Source organism: Antennarius striatus, chromosome 13 (assembly GCF_040054535.1).
Source record: "Antennarius striatus isolate MH-2024 chromosome 13, ASM4005453v1, whole genome shotgun sequence".
NCBI classification, from domain to species: domain Eukaryota; kingdom Metazoa; phylum Chordata; class Actinopteri; order Lophiiformes; family Antennariidae; genus Antennarius; species Antennarius striatus.
Genome location: NC_090788.1, coordinates 14,303,228 through 14,327,822, shown reverse-complemented (window position 1 = coordinate 14,327,822; position 24,595 = coordinate 14,303,228). Strand labels below are relative to the sequence as shown.

General features: G+C 38.4%; 1 protein-coding gene across 1 annotated transcript; it reads left to right on the top strand.

Moving 5' to 3' along the window:
• The first annotated feature begins 138 nt into the window (after positions 1 to 138).
• LOC137605934 (leucine--tRNA ligase, cytoplasmic-like) lies at positions 139 to 23,560 on the top strand. The gene is made up of 32 exons (XM_068330882.1): positions 139 to 247; positions 650 to 771; positions 3,633 to 3,720; positions 3,836 to 3,916; positions 4,254 to 4,391; positions 4,982 to 5,143; positions 5,408 to 5,520; positions 5,830 to 5,893; positions 6,267 to 6,355; positions 6,507 to 6,732; positions 6,909 to 6,996; positions 7,609 to 7,685; positions 7,845 to 7,898; positions 7,984 to 8,124; positions 8,482 to 8,559; positions 8,694 to 8,779; positions 9,056 to 9,121; positions 9,307 to 9,389; positions 10,223 to 10,361; positions 10,753 to 10,965; positions 11,592 to 11,649; positions 12,042 to 12,105; positions 12,931 to 13,114; positions 13,424 to 13,514; positions 14,010 to 14,150; positions 15,618 to 15,758; positions 18,226 to 18,336; positions 18,526 to 18,636; positions 20,179 to 20,283; positions 21,157 to 21,252; positions 21,384 to 21,516; positions 22,588 to 23,560. The coding sequence occupies exons 1-32, from the start codon at positions 242 to 244 to the stop codon at positions 22,791 to 22,793; spliced, it is 3,555 nt and encodes a 1,184-aa protein (XP_068186983.1). The 5' UTR covers positions 139 to 241; the 3' UTR covers positions 22,794 to 23,560.
• The last annotated feature ends 1,035 nt before the right edge of the window (positions 23,561 to 24,595 follow it).

Here is a 24,595-nt window from a genome sequence, read left to right as displayed (position 1 = left end):
GTCTATTTTTGAATATTTCGGATTAAACAAATAATTTCTACACTACACACTGACATTGTTTGCAAGATATCGGCAGACGCCTGAGAAGATTCACGGACTACAGTTCCCAGAGAACCACGGGGGAAGTTGATCGTATGTGTCGTCAGCCAGACACCGGTGGCGTGGGACGCTCTTGTCAAACTGGAAATTAGTGTTGCCATTTCTTGTGTTAAAAGTCAAATTCCGTGTTACTTGGGTCAAAATGACGGTAGGTCAAGTACTCAAATTAGCTACAGTTTATAATATTTAATGGAAGTTTTGACTCAATGGGTATGTATCATTCCTCATGAACTTACAGTAGCCGAAGGTAGATAAGCTAACATTAAAAAGCTAACTGTCGTGCAGGTTGAGGCAATTGCATGGATGTCAAGAGATGGAGAAAAAGGTCTAATGAAAGATTACAACTATTTTGATGTCTGAAACGGTATAAACAATGTTTTCCATCCTAATCTTAACTGGAAGACAATAATAATCTCGAGTATATACGAGTTTCCCATTCATTTCCTTTAATTGCCTCATAGATTTTCATTTGCATCGATTTTATAAAAATCTCTATCACTTTTCTGATTCTCAATCGTATGCTTTGATTTTGCACGTAATTTTGTCGAAGGAGCGGAAAGGAACCGCAAAGTTGGACTTCTTGAAAAAGATTGAACGAGAAATCCAGGAGAAGTGGGAGAAGGAGAAATCCTTCGAGCATGACGCACCAACAACAGTTGGGGAAAGCACAAAGTGAGTATGCATTATGAGAAATGACCCAAAATTTTAGTTCTAAAATGTGCGCTGTGTCACATGTGAACCATAATTAGTTCAAATTCTTAGACAAATTCAGAAAGTAATCACTTTCTGCAGCTTATTTAATTGATGATTACCACCTAGCATTTTTGATAACAAGAATATATTCTGAAACATTCTGTTGTTGCTGTTAATGAAATTGAAAGCAGCCATGTAAGTAGATAGATAGATAGATATATACTTTAATGATCCCAAGGGAAATTCAGGTGACATCTGCTCGCAAGAGATACAATAAATACACACAATGACAGAAAGTAATGGCACAGCCAAAGACGCTGTATAAGTTACATTATTTACATGCTGTTACATAATTAGGTATACATATTATACATATGTATGTATTATACATACAGTATACATATACATATTAGGTATTAAGTATAACTGAGGTTATGAATTTTAGGCATGTGATGTTGAGTCTTGCACAGGTGAAAAATTATATAACTGCAGTCCACCCCTGTCACCAACACAGACCCTTTCTTTGAAACATAGTCACTCTGATGCACACAGAAACATGAACTATCACACAACACCGATAGGTATATTTGTAGCCTTGAACATAGCAATACCATCAACAGTTATTCTCAAAAATAAATACTAAGTCTGAAGTACTATTGAGTAAGGAGCAACATCAAGCAACCAACTTGTTCTATCATGTGTTTTTTTTTACTGCCTGTGGGTCTGAGAGGACTAATTTCATCTGTGCTGTACAGTATGTCGTGCATATATGGAACATTTGACAATAAAAATGACTATGACTGTTTGACATTAGCTGTGACAAACTGTTCAACAAAGTGTCAATGTACTGGCTGAAGAGATAAAAGAGTTTCACCAACTGATAACATTTTAGTAACAAGGCAGTCAGACTGCAACATCCTGCAACTTACCCTGTCCTACTTTCAGGGTAGGTCAGGGTACCCTGAAAGTAGTACCTGACTAGTGCTTAGCTTTGACCTGTCAGGGTAGGTCAAAGCTATGCACTAGCTCAAAGCTAGTGCATAGGTAGATTAAAGGTAGTGTTTTGATCTATGGTCTTACACTGGCCTTCTCCCTCGTCTTTCTATCTTATCTGGTTCCTGAGTGTACAAAAGATGAAATTTAACCTAGTTTTCTCAAGTTCATCATCTCATTTTCATCCTCTTTGCTGCCCGAGTAATTTGCTTTTTGTTTCATCTTTCTATCTGCAACAGTTGCAAAGATATTTGGTGGACAAACTAATGGACGGACGAACACACAAACACTGACAATTAGAATGTAAAAAGAGGAAGTCTGGTTGTACCACTGTTTCAAGGGAAAGAATTAAGAATTCTTCTCAATACAGTATAGCATTGAGAAGAAAATATGCACACTAAAAAAATGTATTTAAAAATTGTGTATGGCCTTTGCAATGCACCAATATTTCAGGAAACGTTCTATTATAAAGTACCCTGTATGCTTATTTTGCATAACAAAAAGAAAGAGGACAAATGAACCATATCCTAGCCAAATAAAAAGAGTCATGTCCTGAATCTTGTTGGCTATTCTAATATGCAATCAGTATGCAATAATCAAATCAATAATCGCAGCCAGACTAAACTTCAAAGAAAGGAACTTCATTCTAAAATGCCACAGGAAGTATAAAAATGCAGTTGGAAGTGCAAAGAGAATTTAGGAGGAGAGTCCCCTCATCACAACAAGCTTGCTGCACAGACTTTCTTTGCTGAAACTTCCCTTGTGGTACTTATCGATGTCTGAGGTCTTCCGGAATGCTTCTTGTGGATGTCTAAACAGTTCTATCAGCTTCAAACTCATCTCTAATTCGAGTGATGGTAATTCATGTTAGTGGTTCTTTTTAAAATTCCCACCTAAATTGTCTATGCACTTCAGCAGAAAAAGAAGAAGGAACATACTGTATATTATCCTTTTGGGAAAATTACTTTTCCACTTTTCAGTCTATATTTTTTACACACTCATACAGTATGTATATGGTACGGGCCCTAAAAACACACACACACACACACACACACACACACACACACACACACACACACACACACACACACACACACACACACACACACACACAGCCTGTTCGACATGCAAGTAAATAGTGGGAGGTAGAGTGGCGGACAGCTCTTCTCTCTGATGCGCCCTATGAGCAGCTTGTGGGGGACGGTGCCTTGCTCAAGGGCACCTCGGCAGTGCTTAGGAGGTGAAGTGACACCCATCTACTGCCAGTTCACACTCCAAGCTTTTTGGTTCACACAAGATTTGAACCGGCGATCCTCCGGTCTCCAGCCCAAGACTTGGTGAACTGAACTACTTCCAGTAGCATTTCAGAATTAATTTCCTTTCATCAAAGTTTCATGTGGCTGCCACGATTGACCTTAATGCATTTGATGTGCAAAAAATTACTTATCAGTTATTAAAGGATGTATAAATTTTTCCTGGACACCCTGTATTTGTATTCTGCCAGTCAAAAGGCGATGACCTTGTGAAGCTCATAGAATACTGAGAGTGTGCAAAGTGGTAATCAAAGCAAATGGTTATTTAGGAGAATCTGAGAATCTAAAGTACAATATATGAAATGTTTTTTGAGGTTTTTCACTTTTTTGTCATATAATTCCATGTTTTCATTTAGTTTGAATAATGATGCCTACAGTGAGAATTTACAGTGTACATATAGTCATGAAAATAAAGTAGTTCATGTATACTGTGTGTATGTTTTATATATAATATACATACACACTTGAATGTATGAATATATACCACGCAAGTGTATGTATGTATATTTATTTTGATCAAATGTTTCCTTGCAGCAAAAAGAAATTCTTTGTCACCTTCCCCTATCCTTATATGAATGGCCGCTTGCACCTTGGCCACACTTTCAGCTTGTCAAAGTGTGAGGTAGGTTTATATGCAAATTTCTTCAGTCTGAACCCCTGTCAGAGATTTGAGATTTAAGTGTTAATTAATAGTGACCCCTGGTACATGAGTTTCTACTGTTCGTTTTGTCTTTCAGTTTGCTGTTGGTTTCCAGTCTCTAAAAGGAAAGAAATGCCTTTTTCCTTTTGGACTTCACTGCACAGGAATGCCAATCAAAGTTAGTATTTTCCAAATATTTCATCTTATTACAAAAGTTCTGTGTGTAAATACAATGAACTATAGAAGTAGTAACCTAATGATAGCTTGATGTAATTGTTAGTATTGCTTTGGCACATAAATGGCTGTTATTATTGTTGCATCATCACAATTGTCATTCAGCAGTTTTCACCAGCTACATTCTTCTACCGTATTCTAAGAATTACGGTAGAAGAATGTAGCTGAAACTAAGTTCTACTTCATTAAAAATCACTATTTCCTACCTATTTTCAAACCCATGATACAGACTGGCGCTACCTTTTATTTTTGTATTCATGCATCCACATTTTATCTACCAGGCATGTGCAGATAAGCTGAAGAGAGAGATTGAGCTATATGGAAACCCTCCACAGTTTCCAGATGAAGAGGAAGAAGAGACTGAGAAGGCAAAGACATCTGATGAAATCATCATCAAGGACAAAGCAAAAGGAAAGAAGGTGTGGATCAGAGAGGCCAGATTGATGCCATTTTAAAAAGGCAGAATTTTGTTTTTGTTTTTGTCGTTACCATTTTGGGTTTTTGAGGTTTGCTTGTGTTTCAGCATTCAAATGAGATTTTATCTGTCTTTGAAGTTACAGCTGCTGCTGAGAAGATTATGTGTACAGTCATTGTTCATTTGTTGATTGCAACGATGACACTAATAGTTGTTGGACATATTTCCGTAAAACAAACAGGATGGATAACACAAACATGCTCAATTTTGGTGCAGATATGGATAAAACCTTGGGATTCTTTAATTTATGAGTCCATTTTGAGACATTTTCACTAAGTTTTCAAAAACTATAGGACAGAAGCCTCAAAGGGGTGAGATGAAGATACTGAGTTGAATGAATCCAGGAATTTTTCATGAGTTTTCTTAAACAAGACACAAGATAAGGCAATATTTTTGTGTATTTCCCCTTATTGTCCAACAACCACTGAACTATTTTCTGATGAACTGATGCAACAAGCAAGATTGACATTGACAGAAGTATGTGCACTCCTGAAGTCCATTGTTATTGAAATCTAATTTTTATTACACTTTTAGAGTAAAGCAGTGGCCAAGTCTGGGACATCTGCCTTCCAATGGGACATTATGAGGTCATTGGGCCTGAAAGACCATGACATTGCCAGGTTTGCTGATGCCGAACACTGGCTGGAGTACTTCCCTCCACTGGCTGTAAAAGACCTCAAACAAATGGGAGTCAAGGTGACTAATTGTTAAAATGTCTCAAGCAACCAACTGTATTAATTAGTTTCTGTACCCAATTTACAATGAAATATAACTTCTTCTTTTTTATCTACACTGTCCTATTAATGGGATGTCTTGCGATGTTAATGGAGTAGAATTATCTAAACATGTGTTGAGAGTTGCACGTAGATTTGTTTGACCGAAATTAAATGGCACTAAGGATTATGAAATCACACTGATGTTAATCATGTGTACTTAAATTATTATGTTATTACTTTGTAGGTGGACTGGAGGCGTTCATTCATCACTACAGATGTGAATCCCTTTTACGACTCTTTTGTCAGGTGGCAATTCATCACACTGAAGGAGCGAAAAAAGATTAAATTTGGCAAAAGGTGGGCTGATTTAGAGATTTCAGTCAAATCTTTTCTACGCTGCCATGGTTACAGTAATACAAAGTAGAAAGTCAACCACAGTGTGTGAATTATACTGTCTCATTTTGTGGCTATAATGACCAGTTCAATTATCTCGTGTCCTGTGTAAATTTCAATTCTCTATCAGATGAAAGCAAGGACAGTATTCAGAATGTAGACATTTGAAAATAACTTGTTAATGTTAATATTTGCCTTTGGTCTCAGAGAGTTTAATGCAGCATTGGATGTGCTTTTGGTGGTAAAATGTGACATTTCCTGATTCTTTTACAGGTATACCATCTACTCCCCTAAGGATGGACAGCCATGCATGGACCATGATAGGCAGACTGGAGAGGTACACCTACTTGCCTCAATGAGATAATGTATTGATGGGGGGAAAATGTGATTATTGCTAATTTATGCAAACAATGAGTCAAAAAGTGAATGTTAAAATGACTTAAGGCTTTTTAATCTGTCTTTTATTGCTCTGCATGTTTACCCCCACATACTTATACCTCACATCTTTAAGACTTGACCATAATTATTGATTTTATTTGACTAACCTTTTGTGTTATTATTAAAATTAAAAAATAAAACTCCAATATAGAATTTTAAATTTTTTTATGATGTTTCCACAGTATACAGGAAAAAATAACAATCTTTTGGATCTGTCTCGTATTTTGAAATGTAATCTGTTTTCCTTTGTTTTTAATTTTCTGGCCCTGCAGGGAGTTGGACCTCAGGAATACACTCTCATCAAAATGAAAATTGTGGAACCATACACTGCAAAATTTAAGTCCAAAGTCTTTTATAGCAGGTGGTAAATTCTATTATATGTACTCCCACTAGCATTTTGATAGTAGACCAGTGAAGTTTGATATGTATTTAAGGATATTGTCAATGCACCAATGAACTAATAGATCAAAACTTAAAGAGAAAGTTAGTAACAAATGCTATCCTCCACACAGTGGCATGAAAGGCAAAAACATCTTCCTGGTGGCTGCCACTCTCAGACCTGAGACCATGTTTGGGCAGACCAACTGCTGGGTGAGGCCAGACATGAAATATGTTGCCTTTGAGACAGCCAGTGGAGACATCTTCATCTGCTCCAGGAGGTCTGCAAGGAACATGTCATTCCAGGGCTTCACCAAAGACAATGGGGTGGTACCTGTAATCATGGAAATAGTAGGACAGGTACTTTTAAGTGTTTATTTATCATTTAGTGACTTTCATTTAAAATGGTAGTTTGCGTTTATACCAGAGTGAGATGTAATATCAGGCAGTGCTTTGAATTGACAGTTGCAGCGATTTGTTGGATCTGTTAAATGAGTTACTCTTCTGTCCTCTGCGTACTTTTGATTTCTGTCCAGGATATCCTTGGCTGTGCCCTGAGTGCACCTCTAACATCCTACAAGATCATCTATGCTCTTCCCATGCTCACCATCAAAGAGGACAAAGGTGAGTTCAGAAGTTAGGCTTAAGACAGTCATTGCCAAGATAAACATTGGGTAACATGTTGTTATATTTTTAATGCAAGGTTTTCTAAGCAGAAAAATTTTACATTGTTTTTCATAATTGAGAGAGTTATTTGCCAACATTTCTCATAACATGTAGAATATATTTGAGTGAAGCCAATGTTCTCTTTATGTGCTTTAACTTAATACTGCTTGTTAGGTAGCCTCAAAGTACCAGGCAATGGCTACCTTATAATTTATGATATCCTGTACTGTGATATTGTAACATGAAACTAATGGTTTTATGTCCTTAGGGAGAACATTTGTAAAATCATAAATTGGGTTTAATTGCCCATGGAGGGGGTGCTTCAGTTCAGATGGGAGGACTATTGATCAAGTTTTTTGACAGAGGGGGAGTCTGGGATGACCTGTGATATAAGCATTTCCCTCATCATGCTTATTTGCTCTTCACCTCCTAGACACGTTAGTAGTTAGCTGCAGAGTAGTCAGCTGGCATCCATCAGCACTGAGTGTGTTAATCACAGAGAAACATAATGTGATTTGCATATTTACCTTTCATCTATTGACCTATGTGCCTGATTTGTATTTTCTTCAGGTACGGGAGTTGTTACGAGTGTGCCTTCCGATGCTCCCGATGACATCGCTGCTCTCAGAGACATCAAGAAGAAACAGGTGACCTTTTTTCTTTTTCTTCTTTTGCTAACAGAGACACCCTTGATATCTCTGATAAATTCGACTGCAGGGAAATGCAAACAGATCTCATATGACACTTAAAATGCATCACCTGTTACATTTTATTAATGCTCCTCTCAATTCTTGCATTTCCGTAAGGCTCTGAGGGAGAAATTTGGGATTGAGGACAAAATGGTGTTGCCTTTTGAGCCGGTAAGCTGGTTGTTGGGTTAGATGTCAATTAGGTTGCAGTAAATTTATCTGTTATCAATGCAGCTATAATGTTTGTGCATGTCAGATCCCGATCATAGATATACCAGGCTATGGGAATCTATCTGCTCCCCTTGTGTGTGACGAGCTGAAGATCCAAAGCCAGAATGACAGGGACAAGCTGGCGGAGGCCAAAGAGAAAGTCTACTTGAAGGGATTTTATGAAGGGGTGAGTCGCCTTATTTTAAAAATACACACCTTAATAACAAACACCTACATCAATCAGCAAAAAGCAAACCTTCCCGGGGGTTTAACTTGAGGTTTGAAGCTTGTATTGGTTATCTCCCAGAGACAAACCAAAGGAAAAGGAACAACGAAATTGTTAATTAACTGGATAACGGTTATGTGTTACCTTCTGACAACTGCTGCGCTTTTAAAAAAAAAATCTGTTTTTTTTGTGGTTTTCACATCAACTATTTGAAACACTCAAATTGTACAAATTCAGCTGTCTTCAGACAGCAGAGAGTAGTTATGTGACTGGTAAGAGAAATAGACAAGTGGGAATTACATTTTCATTCTGTTTTAGGTGATGCTGGTTGAAGGCTTCCAGGGGCAGAAGGTACAAGATGTCAAAAAACCTATTCAGAAGATGATGATTGAGAAGGTGACATGATCTTTGTTTATTTTGCCAAAACATCTATATGTGCTCTGTTGGTATTTTGACATAGTTCAAAATATACCATGACTATGTCAAATATTAACCTGTAAAGAAGTTGACTCTTTGTCAATTGATCTCAGGGCGAGGCCATGGTGTACATGGAGCCAGAGAAGCAGGTTATGTCACGTTCAGCTGATGAGTGTGTGGTGGCTCTCTGTGACCAGTGGTGAGTGCCATGTGAATTCTGGGTGAAAGAATTTTTGTCATTTATGTTTTATAATTCTACCCATTTGTAATTATAAGGAGTAATTATAGTGAATGTGAAGCTGTGTAGTTGTGGTGTGTAAACTAGGGAATAAAGTTTGTTTTTGTTTTTTTAAGTTTAACTTTGATATATCAAGTATACCCAAGATGGTTGCAGGTGCTCTATATGATACCTAATGCTATTTGGGCTTTCATTGATTATCTGTATGATAGTATGATAATACTGTATGAATTCCAGGTACTTGGATTATGGGGATGTGGAATGGAAGCAGCAGGCCAATAAAGCTCTCAAATCTTTGGAGACGTAAGACAGTTTCTTTTGATCTTTTATTTTATTGCGAGCTGTATGCACGTGTGGTGGGGATCCTTTGATTTTTTAGAGGTATTGTATTGAGTACAGTTCTTTGTTGTCTATACGTTTGAATAAAGCATTAAGCATAGCTGCGATCTCTTGCTGTGATTTCACGTGATATTTCGCACATCACACAGATTTTGTGAGGAGACCAGGAGAAACTTTGAGGCAACTCTGGCCTGGCTGCAGGAGCATGCCTGCTCCCGTACCTATGGACTTGGTGAGCATTTGTGTGTTTATGCAGTTAATATTGGAGATATTACTAATGCATTTATCAAAGATAATTATTAGTAATTTCTTCTCCGTTACACCAAATATAAAATGGAGGCAGACATGTTTTAACTAGTTTGAGTCCCATTATTTTTCATCAATAGATGGAGACAGAGGACTGCTGTTAAGGCATCAAGCAACAGCCTGCCTTATTGTTTGTAGAGGAATAGATTCAGATTGAAGGCCAGCTGGCATGCCGTACATGGTAGTGTTCAGTCCAAGCTTGCTGTGGACTGCTACTTGAGAAAACTTCACTCAGATTTTCAGAATATGCAACATTTTCTGCTGTAAACACGCAGGTTTTACAAATTTGTTGTACTTCTGTTTCATTTACCAACGCTAAAAATAGCAAGATGCAAATGAAGGTTGACTTATGTGATTTCAGAGACACATGCATGCATATTCTGACTCAAGCTGTAGCAGATGTTTGGTAACTGGTAGCAACCCTTGAGCTTTAGAAATAATCTGAAATGCATTTAATGTTTTTTTTTATATTAAATTATACAAATATGTACCGTATTTCTTATGTTAAATGGTGTCTAATAAAATAGCAGGTGTGTAGATTGAATGTCAGGAAGACAGGATTACAAAAAAACTTCAACTTTGGCACCAGAATGTAACCAATTTGATAAGAAAGGTGACAAAAGATTGCATCAAATATTTTCTCTTTCATAGTTATCTCTCTTTTTCTGTACCTCACGTGACTGTGCTTTCTCATCTGTGTTTGTGATGCATGTTTACATGTGTCCACATTCATGTACTCATTCCTCCTGGTTACCATAGGAACTCGATTGCCTTGGGACGAGCAGTGGCTGATTGAGTCACTATCTGACTCCACTATATACATGGCTTACTATACTGTAGCCCACCTCCTCCAGGGAGGTGTGCTCAATGGACAAGGAGCCTCACCGCTGGGCATTAAGTATGGACACAATACACACACACACACACACACACACACACACACACACACACACACACACACACACACACACACACACACACACACCTGCTCATGAGAATAAATCCTAAGTAATTCAGTCTGCCCCCATTTTACTGAATCTCCTTCTCATGTCCTCCTTGTGCCTTCAAGTAGCCATAAGTATGATTCACCTTCACATGATATCCTGCATTTCAGACATCGCTTTTAACATTTATCAATTTATATCTCAGTATTTGTTGTGTGAAGATAAAAAAGAAGTGAAAACAAGTTGCCACACACACATTTAGTTACTACCTTTAAAGTTGCTTCAACCCAGTCTCATTCTAAACTTGACATTTTTTTGTTTGTTGTGTTTTTTTCCTTTCCATAGGCCACATCAGATGACTAGAGAGGTATGGGACTTTATCTTCTTTAAGTCATCCCCTTTCCCTAAGACAGACATTCCTAAAGAGAGTCTGCAGCGACTGAGGAGGGAGTTTGAGTACTGGTATCCTGTGGACGTCCGTGTGTCCGGCAAAGACCTCGTGCCCAACCACCTGTCTTACTACCTGTACAACCACGTTGCTATGTGGCCCCAAGACAAGTAGGTTCACCCAGTTGTTTGCCATAACAGAGGAAGACGAGGCTGTGATTGTGGGTTTTTTTTTTTAAACCTTCCCCACTTGTTTTCTTGGCCCCCTTTTCACTCACAAGGGGTTGTGGGGGTTATGTAGGACATGGGATGCTACTTATCAAGTAATCAATTGATAATTTGCATTTAGGTTAGGGTTTGATTTGTAGATTTTGTAGATATTGGAAAAATCATTTCAGCAGAGATTTTAAATATTGTGGTTCTTCACAAGCTCAAATATTTACTGCCTCATTTATCTATTGGCAAAGAAAAGTTTTAGTTTTGAAATACTGGTTGGAGAAAGGTTGCAGGATGAAAATGTCACTTTTGGATACAGATTTGATCGTCAATCTTTGGAGGTCTTTAGTTGCTTTATATCTTACACTTTGTATACATGAATTTGATATGCAGACATAAAAAGACATGGAAATGTGTTTTTCAGGCATTAGCTTCTTTGTTGGACTGAAAATAAGAGGAATAGGATTTATGTTGGGAAAACTTTTGAAGGGTTGTGTGACAAGGGAAGGTTGAGAATTGGTGGATTATTAAATTATATTAGTGAAGATGATGCTCATGAGAACATCTCCTCTCATTAACAGTGGGAAGTGGCCTCAAGCAGTCAGAGCCAATGGACATCTGCTCCTTAACTCTGAAAAGGTGAGTGAAATATTAGTGGGAGGTATGAATTTGAATATATCTTTGTTTATCTCTAAAGTTATTAATAGCATTATGATCCCAGCTTCCATCTGATGAATGGATTGTTTTACTCTTAGGACTAAATCGTTATGTCCCATTGTTAATATTTTGTTGCATTCACTTTTATGTTTAGTAACAGCTACTCTGAAATGCTAGAACGTAACTTGTTTTTTGGTGTTTTGATGTTTTTGATGTTAAGAATTGTAATGACACTGAGACTGATGCCGATTTGAACTGAAAAGACTCTCTGTGACTTTATGGTTTTATGAAACTGCTTGATGAGGAACTAACCAAGCGAGAGTAGGTGTGCCTGAAGGATTGTGGCGGATAACACCTGTTTTTATGCTCACCAGATGTCCAAATCGACTGGAAATTTCCTCACTCTCACCCAAGCCATTGACAAGTTCTCAGCAGATGGTACTTTGTTTCCTTTTTATTTATCACCCTTCTTTTATATTGCTCTTCTTTTTTTTTCTCTCCAATATTTCTATTATGTTTATTTGGCAACTTTGTAGAAAGTCACATCAGATATACATATATAACTGATTATGTTAAACACTCATGGTGCACGGTCCATTAAACTTGATTATACAGTACTGTAAGTATCTTTTATCCTGCAATGAAGATAATTAGAACACATTCCATCGTCATGAGATAATTCAAGTTTTGATATTGAGGTCTGAGTTGTTGTGTCACTTTCATATTTGATTTTATGTAATACTTTATATTTTATGCTTTAATCAAATTGAAGCCAATAAGGCATGTATATTTAACATAATCCCTCCACCAGAAGCAACTAATTAATGCCTGGAGCTTTTTTTAATCCTCATACCAGGGAGGGAATACCTCCCATTGGCTCCACGGGACAAGATACAGATGGCTGCAGACAGTTATTGTGTCCTATTTAAAAAGTGTCTTCACAATTATTTGGTTTTTGGCTGTTTACCATCTCTGATTAGATGATTTTTGTCATCTATACCTATAGGGTTTTAGATTAATGCCATGCCCTCAATATAAATCAGGATGAGTAAATCCACCCTGTTATTTTTTCTGTTTTTTATTTTTACTTTGCTTAGATTCCAACACAAATAATAGATATTTCTGTTGTGACTCTATGGTTAGGGTAAATGTCTTGTGCTTTTGACAAGATTTATTAGACTATGAAATTTACCGTTGCATCACCTAGGTGTTTCCAGAAAAGGATTCTATGTTTCTACACAAATCTATTCATCCTTTTTTCAGGTATGCGTCTGGCTCTAGCTGATGCTGGAGACACGGTGGAGGATGCTAACTTTGTGGAGACTATGGCTGATGCTGGCATCCTGCGCCTCTACACCTGGGTGGAGTGGGTGAAGGAGATGATTGCCAACCAGAACAACCTGAGGACAGGACCTGCTGACACTTTCAATGATCGGGTGTTTGCCAGGTAGATGCAATCTGTACAGCTTTTAGTACAAAGTGTCCGAAAGTAAGGACGAATGCCCTTCATGGGAGACAGTCTCCAAGATTTAATGTCTAATTGCTAATACACTCTGGATGTAATTTTAATGAGATCAACCCTCTTGTTAGTATGTTAGATTACATAAAAATTAAACAGTGGAAGGTTTGAGCATATGATGGAAAGATTTCATTTACTAAGTGTTTTTTTCATGTCTGAGGGACAATTATCACGGGTTTTCTAGGTGTGACTGTACAGTTAATGATAAACTGACAAAGATGTTTGTGTCCTGTCCAGTGAGATGAATGCAGGAATTCTGAAGACAGAGCAACAATATGAACGGATGATGTTCAAGGAGGCGCTGAAAAGCGGATTCTTTGAATTCCAGGTATATAAAATTATTTCCAAAAAGCCCTTTGTGATGCTTATTATCTTTATCTTTAAATGTAAATATGCTTTTCCATCCATCTTAAGAATTTAAGTCATTCGCTGCCAACGCTTTGTAGCAATTGCTCTCCTGCCGCATACTTTCTTTGACGCTCCGGACATTTTTTTGACCAAATGCAAGGTGCTTTGCTCAGACGGACACGTGTTCGCTTGCGGGTGGGTTCTGAACGGGCAAACTTTGTTGCATCGTAAGCTGCAGCAACTTCTCCATCTTCCTTTAATTCGCGGTCCCCTGCTCCGTGACTGGATCTGTTATCATTACTCTAAATTCCATGGTTAATAACCTGATTTCACTGACATAGATGTCATTGGCAGCAATTGAGTTAATGACTTAATTAATATGGATTTAGTGGATTAAAGAGTGTGAGGATCATTTTGGTATCACACTACCATTGAGCAAGGCAGTCCTACTAACCATTTTTATTTATGTATACAGACATCTAAAGATAAGTACCGAGAGCTGGCCATTGAAGGCATGCACAGAGACCTGGTCTTCCAATTCATAGAGAGACAAACCCTGCTGCTGGCACCCATCTGCCCACACCTTTGTGAATACACTTGGGGTCTGCTAGGCAAGGTAAGAGATGGATCGTGCTTCATACAGTGGGTTTCATGGTCTGAATTATTTGTGTACTTTGACTGGTCTATGTGTGGCATTCATCCTCTCATCACTTCTGTCATTTACATTTCCCTGTAAACTAAAGGATAAAGCAAATGCCTAAGCCTTTTGTGTTTGTATTCATTTTGCATTTTTGACTACAAAGAAACATTACATGTAGCTTCTTTGTAGTGCTGGTCCCACTTCCCTCTTATCTTTCTGAAGTGGCTACTAATGCATAACTCCCTTTTCCTCTGTTAGTGTCCATATCTGCTTGGAGGCTGTCCCTTCACCACGGGCTTCTTTTTCTTTTCAATAAGAAAGGAATACACATAATGTTGCACATTTCCAACAACACACAGAGCCAAGAGTATTTTTAACACTTGAATTTATGAATATGAAAGACTGCTGCCGCACTTGAGATTTTTTCGTTTTTGGTTGTCGCTTAGCAACAACAAAAGCCCCACAACTTCATCATGTACTCAGCACCAACAGCTGAAAAAAGCTGCTCGGTGGACCCAGAGGGACACACATCAGTCTGGCATTTTCTCACATGCCCCAGTGACTCTGGTGTGTCCAGTTTTGTTCTAAAGGCGGTGTGACCTCAGGCCTTGGATTTATTAGGGCTTCAAACCTCCAGAATACCTCAAACTTTTGTCATTTACAAACTAGTCCTTTTGTTCTTTTTTTCTTACTTTTGGAGCTGTCTGCATGAATATTTATGGGTTATGCCAGGATTAATAGAACCATTTTTTAAAATTACATGCAGTTTCAACTTGCAGCAGATCAGTGCTATTTCTGTGTGTGTGTGTGTGTGTGTGTGTGTGCGTGCGTGCATGCTTGTGCATGTGTCTTTACATGTACGCGTGACCCACACAGTCCTCTTTGAAGACTAGCCCATTGCGTTTTGTCTGGAACTAGTGTCTTTTCTGATGAGAGATGGGTGTGATTCACCTTGTTTGAAACAGAAAACAGGAAAAACAAGCAAGGACAAAAGGACATGCGGTCTTGGAAAAACATGGACTAATGAGCAGTGTAGTGGTTTATGTTCCGTGCACCCACAGTCATGCCAGAACCTAACGAGTCCTAAGAACCAATCACAGAGCGACAATGTTGGCCACCAACTCTGGCTCAGCAGCCCCTGGTGGGCCCAGATCACACTAAAGATCAGGTGTTATTGTTCACTGGGTCGTTTGGTGGGAATCATGCGGGGAGGGGGAAGTGCAAAGGGTCACTCTCAGAGGTCAGATAGTCTGGCCCAGCCCACACCCGAGCATCGAGAACACCCATGACACAGAACCCATAGCACCACAGGGATCTAGGGACAACGTACGAGTCCAGAGCCCAAGAACCACCGCAACCAGCGCCACCACACCACACAAGCCGTTTCTTCATTCAGTGTTTCTTTATCATTCACCTAACATTCTCATTCTATGTCTTTGATAGACGGGTTCTGTGACCAAGGCATCATGGCCTGTGGCGGCACCAGTTGATGAGATTCTGATCCGTTCCTCTCAGTACTTAATGGAGACTACACATGACCTTCGGCTGAGACTGAAAGCATACATGCAACCCCCAAAAAACAAAGTAAGTGTGTATGTGATGTTTCTCCAGCTTTGCCCTTGTCCCTCTCAGTTGCTGCTTTAATTGCTTATTTCAGTGATTGTTCAAATTAATGAAATTAATTACTTTCTTGTTAATTTTTTTTTTTTTTAAATGAAACCCGATCATACTTTCCCTGCGTTAAGGCTGTTAATTAAATCAGAGCAGCAGTGTGCCACAGCTTGTTTTCCTTGTTTAGTAACGACTACAAGATTTTATTGATGGGCAGCACATCGAAGTAAAAAATAATTAAACCACGACAATTAGAACCCTAAAATTATCAAACATTTTGTTTTTTGAAGTTTGGGTTTGAGTCCACTTACATTTTTATCTGGTTTTGCTACACAAATGAAAGTACTTCAGTTCAAACACAAATGAAAAAATCCTGCCTTCAGTCTATTAGGTCACTGACAATGTTCGAGGATATACACAACAATACAGTGCACTCTCGTTACTCGCTGCTAATGCGTTCCAGGAACCACACGCGATTAACAAATTCTGCAATATAGTGACCAACAATGTGTCTTATTATTTATGGTCATTTAAATGTTTATGAACCCTCCCCATACTGATATTAAACCACCTTCTTTCTGTATTACCTTTTCCCAATCGACTGTTTAAAGTACTTTTGTGTCTAACGGAAGTCCGAGACTCATGGAACGTCATGCATTTCCGGATGCCGTCAGCCAATAGAATGCAAGTATGGTATCACGTGACTACCTACTACCTACTAGCCGATCACCACTTCACCATAGGCGAAGTAAATTCCAGAGTGGCTAAAATGTTTTTAGCCTGTGTAGCCACAGTGGCGGTCTTATTTTTAGGAAAAAAAGGCTAAAACTTACAACTTTTTAGGACTCGCGAAAATCCCCGAGCGATAACATAAGAAAACAAACTTTTTCTATCACTAGGCGGCGCTCTTCTTCTTCTTTGTCTTCTTCTTCGGTCATGACCTCCTCTCGTCCAATGAAAAAAAAAGGATTCTATTTTTACAAGCTAAACCCGCGAATTGGTGTGCGACAAGGCGAGGACAATTGATCGAAAGAAAATTAGAATAGAGTGTTTTATAGTTGAATTTGTGTTAAAATTCTAATTTAACAACAAATGGTGAATGCTGAGAGGGGGTAGGAGTGGTGACAGACCAATCAGAGGGTAAATGAAAGACATTATCAATACTTTTTTGTAGTCTTAGACTTTTGATCCCTATGACCGGCAGGAATAACCAGCGATGTAAGTAAATATGTATTCACCTCGCTTGCTATTTTCCATGCCTTTTTAAATTGAAATGAAAAATCGTATTATTGAATTAAAAAACAAAACAAAACACTAAACTATTGCATACCAATGGTGTTGGTGGTGGTCAAGGTTAAAATGTCTTCTAGTCCAAGTAAAACTTACAAGTAAACATTGAGTAATATTTTGTATTCCTGTATCTTCACATAGTGAATGGAAGTTTTCAGTTGTTGAATCTCACATTCATACCTGCATAAAGTAGGACAGAAATAAAGATAGTTCAGCTTGAACTGTTGACTTTAGTGTATTTTTGTAGGTAAACTCAACAGAAGATTTTGCCCTCAGAATGCAAGAAAACAACCCCATTTATTAAAAAATATCCCGGGGGAGGCCCCTCGGACCCCTGTGGACCCTCGTGTCCACCCCGTGATGAGCGTTGGCCATCGGTGCACTGCGCCGCTGTCTTGGACACAGAATGTAGCTTTTTGTGGCTTAATTCTTTTACACTGAGCCACAGTGGCTTAGTCACACTAGCTCCTAGTGCAAGCCCAGCATTGTCGTACGTGAATGTTGAAGGAATCGACCTCGTAGCTGAAGCCTTCAAGATGCATCATATCCCTGTGAATGTGCAAAAATCTGTTATTTAAAAATGTAACACTTGCCACAAAGATGGAATTTTAACGAGTGATCTTCAGAAATAATGTCACACGGTATATGGCATGTTGCTGTAATACTTCATTTACAAACATAATGCGTACTTACTATACTTACTGTACTTACTAATGACCAAGTAGCTCTGACATTAGCATCGATACAGTATGGCTGTGTGACGATAGTGCAAAGGTCATGTTTTTTTAAACTGTACAATATGTCTACTTAACAGCTTGCCTGATTTTCATAATTATTAATTGACGGTGGTGATTTACATTCAGGCTTAGTTGTACAGACATGCACACGCACAGAACTAGAGTGGACTTGACAGCTGTCACATTAGATAAGTTCACAGACCCCCACCCTCAATGGAAGATTCCACACAAAACCAGGATGTTTCTTGAATAATCCCAACACTGCTTGCTTCCCATTGAAGCTAACACCTAAACTTGAAATATGCCCTCACTATTACCAAATGAAAGTAAAATCATCATTCTGACGTACCTGAGTGTGCTGGATGAATGAACCTGAAGGTCTTTTTTGATGTTGGTGTTTCTTTATAAAACAGAAAGGTGACTCAAAACCTCCAGCCAAACCCTCCCACTGTGTCATCTATGTTGCCAAGAGCTATCCTCCATGGCAGCACAGTGCTTTGTCACTTCTCGGCAAGCATTACAAGGTGAGAAATATCCCTTACGTGTGTTCTATAAAAACAACAGGATTGCATAGTATAGAGATCAGGTGAAACATTTGCTCACGTGTTTGGAATGATTATGTACATTACCCAGTTATCCATCAGCAGGTAAATGTTTCTCTTGGTTCTTGTTGGTCTTTTGACTGTTTTTCTCCCCTATCTGTGTTTGTACAGAGCAACAACGGGGTCCTTCCAGACAACAAAGTGATAGCGAGTGAGTTGGGAGCTCTGCCGGAATTGAAGAAGTACATGAAGAGACTCATGCCCTTTGTAGCCATGATCAAGGTAAAGATAGAGATAGCAAGCATGTCTACATCATAGTATTTGTATCGGTGTAAAGGCAGGATTTCAGGTTTCATATTTATGATTATTATTTAATGTGAGAAAAGAATCCTCAACAAACTTAAAATGTGAAGGGTAACTGCCGATGGATTGATATAATGCATCTTTTTTATACATTTGAAATTTTATCTAATTTTTTTTCACACCGAGAGGGAAAAAAACAATGTAGTGTAATCTCCTGTAAATTATTTGTGTTGTTAAGTCTGGTACGCTGTTTTATCAGCTTGTCTGGAAGATGGCTTGACTAGTTTTTTTTTAAAAGCCTTTTGGCAAGGGAGAATTGTTCTCCACCATCTTCTGCTGATCTAGATGATGAAACGTAGAGACAGACCTCAAATGCTGGCAAGGCCATAGTTCTAATTCTGACCTATTTTATCAAGGTCAAACAGCGAGCCACCAGTTGAGCGCACCTACAGGTTGTATAAGACCAAGTACCATCTAGTTAAAGCACAGCTCTACTTCAGAATGGTAATTCTGTCGAAATACCATTCTGAAGTCTGCGCTGGTAATTCTGTTGAAAGATTTGAATCTGCGTCTTCAAAAGCTTGTAGTGTTGTTATTCCTCTTTATTTTAAACAATGACAAAATTGTAGCCAATATGAAAATTCAGATGCAGCAAAGATGTTGTATTGACCAAAAAAAATTCAATAGTGCTTCATCTGTAGATTTGAAGGTTTTCATCAATTCAAATAGTACAAGCAGACATTTCACAGGCTGTCTCAGCTCGTTTCTATTTTTGTTCGTCATTGTTTTACTGTTTTTTCATCGACAAGGCTGCAGTTTTGTTCGTCCACATTTTTTATTCCCACCTGTCAGCTTTCTTTTGGAAGCATTCAAGATTTTATGAAACACCTATGATGTACTGAACGGTGTCTCTTCTGTTAAATGTGTTATTTTTATCCAATAGCAGCATTTAGTAAGTGCATCTGGACATAAGCTGGGAAGAAAATGTCACTTTATATCAGCTATAATGGGCTGTATTAAGACCTAAGGCCAAGACACAGAGATGTGATCAATACGTGTCTAATTAAAAGTAAATAAAAAAATAAGTTGTCATATCTCCCAAAGTGCCTGTGGCTTTGTTCAGGTGTTGATGTTCCACTGCAGGATCACAGAGAATAGAACTAACAAATAGTCAATATAAGCTTTGTGTTCAGTCATGATTGGACTTTCTACATGCTCCTTTGATTTTCAAGTTGCTTTTTTTGTACCAGTTGTTTCTGTTCGGTGTGTTTGTGGCTTTTAATTTTTTTATTTGCCAAGCTGTTAATCCTCTAATAAAGCCGTGGTGCAGGATCTGCATAATAATGAACTTTTTGCATAATGCTGAAAACCTTCTCTATATCCTGGCTTGTTGCAAAAAACAAATTTAAAACATGTTAAGATAAATGCCATTCCACTGGGTTAACTCTTTACATACTTTTCATCTTTCAGGCTTGTACACTTGATTCTCATAGTATCTTGTGCTATATCTTTGTTCTGTAGGAGAATCTTGAGAAAAATGGACCAAGGGTCTTGGATCTGGAGCTGGAGTTTGATGAACGGGCAGTTTTGATGGATAATCTGGTTTACTTAACCAATTCTCTTGAAGTATGTGTTGTGGACAAACACTTAAATTGGAAAATACGTTTACCTGACCTATCTGAAAACATACCCCACAGTTGAACAAAGCAATCTATATAATGCCAAATTTAAGACTGGACACCAAGCTATAAAAAAAAATTCCGCCAGAGCAGGACTTGTATACCCCAGGATCCCTACAGATCTGAGCAATACATTGAGCAAATTAAATTGATCGGTTGCTCTTTGTCTTCAAAGAAATGTAAAGGCTGTAACATGTTGCTGCAACGCCATATTGGAACATTAAGGTTGACTTTGACAGCTTCAGATTAGATTTTATCAAACAGCGAGCTACCAGTTGGGAGCACCTACGGGTTGTACAAGACCAAGTACCATCTGGTTAAAGCAGAGCTCTTTTTCAGAATGGATTGAAGTCTGATTCGGGCTGGTTTCTACCAGTAAAATCTAAATGTAGTCATAGAAGAGCAACAAATTGTAAATGTTTTACATCACACCAGCATTTTAAATTCAGCTCCCATGTTGCAAAGTTGAATGTGAAACTGATCAGGTGTCGCTAAGAGTAAGCCAACACAGAACAGCAGAGTGATGCAAAATATGCTGTCATGTATGACTGAGAAAGATTGATCTCTTAATCTTAAAAACAAATATGAAAAGCCTGTATTATAGGAACACACTGTTAATAAGGATGATGATGATGATCGGCAGCAGAAGGCTTTTTGCACTATTTTTCAGTCGTGTTATTTGCATAACCACATTTGGTCTGATTATTTCTGAAGGCTGGTTTGGCAACACTTTGCCAATGTGCAGGCTGAGCAGTCCTGTAGGTTCTGTTGGACAGCTAAACTGATATTTGCTCTTTTTTTCACCTCTCCTGCTCTGAAGTTGGACCAGATTGACATCTTGTTTGCATCTGATGCTGATGACAAAGTGAAGGAGGATTGTTGCCCGGGGAAACCGTTCAGTGTTTTCAGATCAGAGGTAAAAGCTTTTGTGTGTGTGTGTGTGTGTGTGTGTGTGTCCTAGATGAGTGTGTGTCCTAGATGAGTGTTTTGTACTCAAATCAACGATTTAATTGTTTGTGCATCTGTTCTATGCCTCTATCTCTTCAGCCTGGAGTGTGTGTTTGTGTTGTCAACCCCCAACCGTCCAATGGCCTGTTTTCTATGAAGATTGACATCAGACAGGGGGACAGCAAAGATGCCATAATCCGTAGGCTAGCTAAAGTCAACAGGCTAATCAAAGGTTAGTAGTAGAAATGAATATAGCACCGAAATCCAGAAATCATATTTTGGAAATTAAATAGATCCCGTTACAATGGAAAAAATGAATCTTATCAAAAGTCAAAGTCAGCTTTATTGTCGAGTATACCATATGTGCATAACATACAGCACAGATGAAATTGCGGTCCTCTCTGACCCATGGTAAACAGGCAGTACAGCAGGCAGTACAACAAGTAGTACAACATCTTTATCTAAATCTGATCAATACTACATTGAGTAATAATAATATTCCTCAGTATAGACTAAAATATTTAGGAACGATTAGGTCTCAGTTTAAGATAGATGGATAGATACTTTATTAATCCCAGAAGAATTTGTGTATATCCACTGCTCACAGACATAACTACACATAAATAAATAATACACACAAACACGTAAGAGAAAATAATTGACAATACAGGACATGTACTGCACAACAAGACAGTCTAAAGAATGATTCAATAAAAAAGATTCAACTAAACAAGTACAAAGTAGAAAGGAACAGGTAGCAGGAGGCCTACTGTATATAGTGGGCAAGGCCCGTCCCTCTTACGTTGTAAGACATGTCATCATCCCAACTCTATCAGAAACACCCTGGTTCCACCGCAGTGGAGCACAAGCCATCTCTCTCCCCTCCATCCGCTTACTATAAGAGTATCCTCTATAAGAGTATCCTCACATCATTTGTCCTGATTATTCAGATAATGCAGTCCTGTGAGCTGTCAAGCAGTCAAATGGGGCCTGAAAGTATTGTGACATTCTATATCATCCCTTCAAACCTTTCACACACAAAGACTGATGAAGGAAGAGGCTGCAGTGCAGCTACAACTACTTGCTGCACTGATAGCTGAAAACAAGAGATCGATGAGCACATTCAGAATGTTTTGAGCGGTATGGTAGTCAGTGTGGCCAGATTTTCCATGTAATTTCAGTAGCATCCATTTAAATGCGGGGGATAACTGATTATAGCAGACAAGTTAACGGTCGCTCTCTCTCTTTGCCTGTCCCTCTCTTACATCACCCTGACCTCTCTGACATAACCACCCCTCTACAGATCTGTCCAGAGTGAAGCTGATGAGGTACGAAGACCCTGTGTTAGGACCTCGCCGAGTGCCTGTCCTGGGACAAGAAGAACAGGGCAAATTGCCCATCTCAAACAAATCTGTGTTCAGCATCAATCTAGAGGAAAAGAAGGTCACTGTGGCTGACAACGGCCTCAGTGTGGACATCGGGGACACTCTAGTTTATCTGGTTCAATAACAAGTATTTCAGTCTCACACAGACACACACACACACACACACACACACACACACACACACACACACACACACACACAGATAGACAGGCATATGGAGGCTGTTTCAGCTGTGAAATTACATGCAAAAGATTCAAATCATGACTTTATAAAATTGGTTACTTTGCCTCAGAGCCATAATATACTGACTCAGACATACACATATGTTAATTGTATCTATATGGCAGTATGTTGTTACTTGTTTCAGAAGGGTCTACCAAATTCTACCAAAGTTCTACCAAATGGAGCATCTGAAATTCATTAATAATCTGCCTCCAAAAACAATACATATGTTTTTGGTATATTGGGTTTCTGGTACAGAAAGTAACAGTTTGGGAAAAAAGGGTTTTAGAAGTGTTAAACCTATCGTGTTTCTCCATTTTTCTCATATGATACATGGTAAATAAGAAAGTTTGTGTGGTTGAGCTTTTAAAATGTTTTCCAGAAATGGCAATCGCCTTCTGTGCCCTGTATTATTTCTCCCCAATGTCTTCCTCTATGTCTGGGATAATCATGTATATGCTGTGGCTGTGTTGTTTTATACATAAATGGTGTGGCATATCATTCTCTCATGGTGTCAGCGAGTCAGACAGCTTTGCTATTTTGTAGCGATGGATGATGCTTGACTGACTTCTGCTTTTCCACAGAAATAATAAAACCTACAAAATATTCAATCCCCTTGTTTCTGCTTGTCTTTCAACCCTGCCCTGATTTATTTCATTTTATTGTATATGTGAAACCTCTGTTCTCTGCAAGACTCATGAGACAACAGTCATGATGTGGCAAAGACAGGTAGAATTTATGATAAGGATAATCTTTCAGTGTTCTGATGTCGCAGCTGTGAGAGGGTAAGGTGTCAGACTTTGCAGTTACTGATGACTTGAATCAGGCAAAAAAAAATGCAAAGACAGCTGGGGAACATTTTGAGTTGCATTCCTTTCTAGTTGTCCATAGCATCTTACCAAAATACTGTAATCGCTTCTCAATAAGTATAGACAGACTAACTGATGAAATTGTTTTTCTATTTTTGGGGGTTTGTCAAATATTACAGATAGTAAAATAAAAAAATTTAAAAATAGATATACTGTATGTGTACAGTATATATACACACACACACACACAAGTGGTACCTCTACTAAAGAAATAAATTGGTTCCGGAAGAAATTACGTAAGTAGAAAATTACGTAAGTAGAGACGCGTTTTCCCTGCAAATGCCCTAATCCGTTCCAAGCCCACAAAAATTCCGACATTAATGTTTTCTAAAGCATAAAAATGCATCAAAACATGTAAAAAATACATGTTACGATTCGATAAATACACAATAATTGAGAGTTGTGCATAATGTAAAAAACAGAATAGAGTAAAGAATAATAATGACGGTCATTTACATTTAAACAGCTGCCCCCATTGTTTTTTCCCTGTTTGGTTCATGTGCTCCTATCTCCCGATGCCGAACAACAGAGTGAATTCCAGTCCTCCTTTTGAACTTCTCCAACCACCCACGCAATGCCTTAAACTCCTTAAACTTCCTTTTGTTTTAATAACGTAGCGATTGTAAATGCATTACAGCCATATTCTTTGGAGAGATCAACCAAAGGCATCCCTTTTTCATTCTTTTCTATAATCTCTTGCTTTGTTTCTTCTTCTTTTCCTTTCGGCTTTTCCCTTCAGGGGTCGCCACAGCGAATCAATTGCCTCCATCTAACCCTGTCCTTTGCATCCTCTTCTCTCAAACAACTACTTTCATGTCCTCCCTCATTACATCCA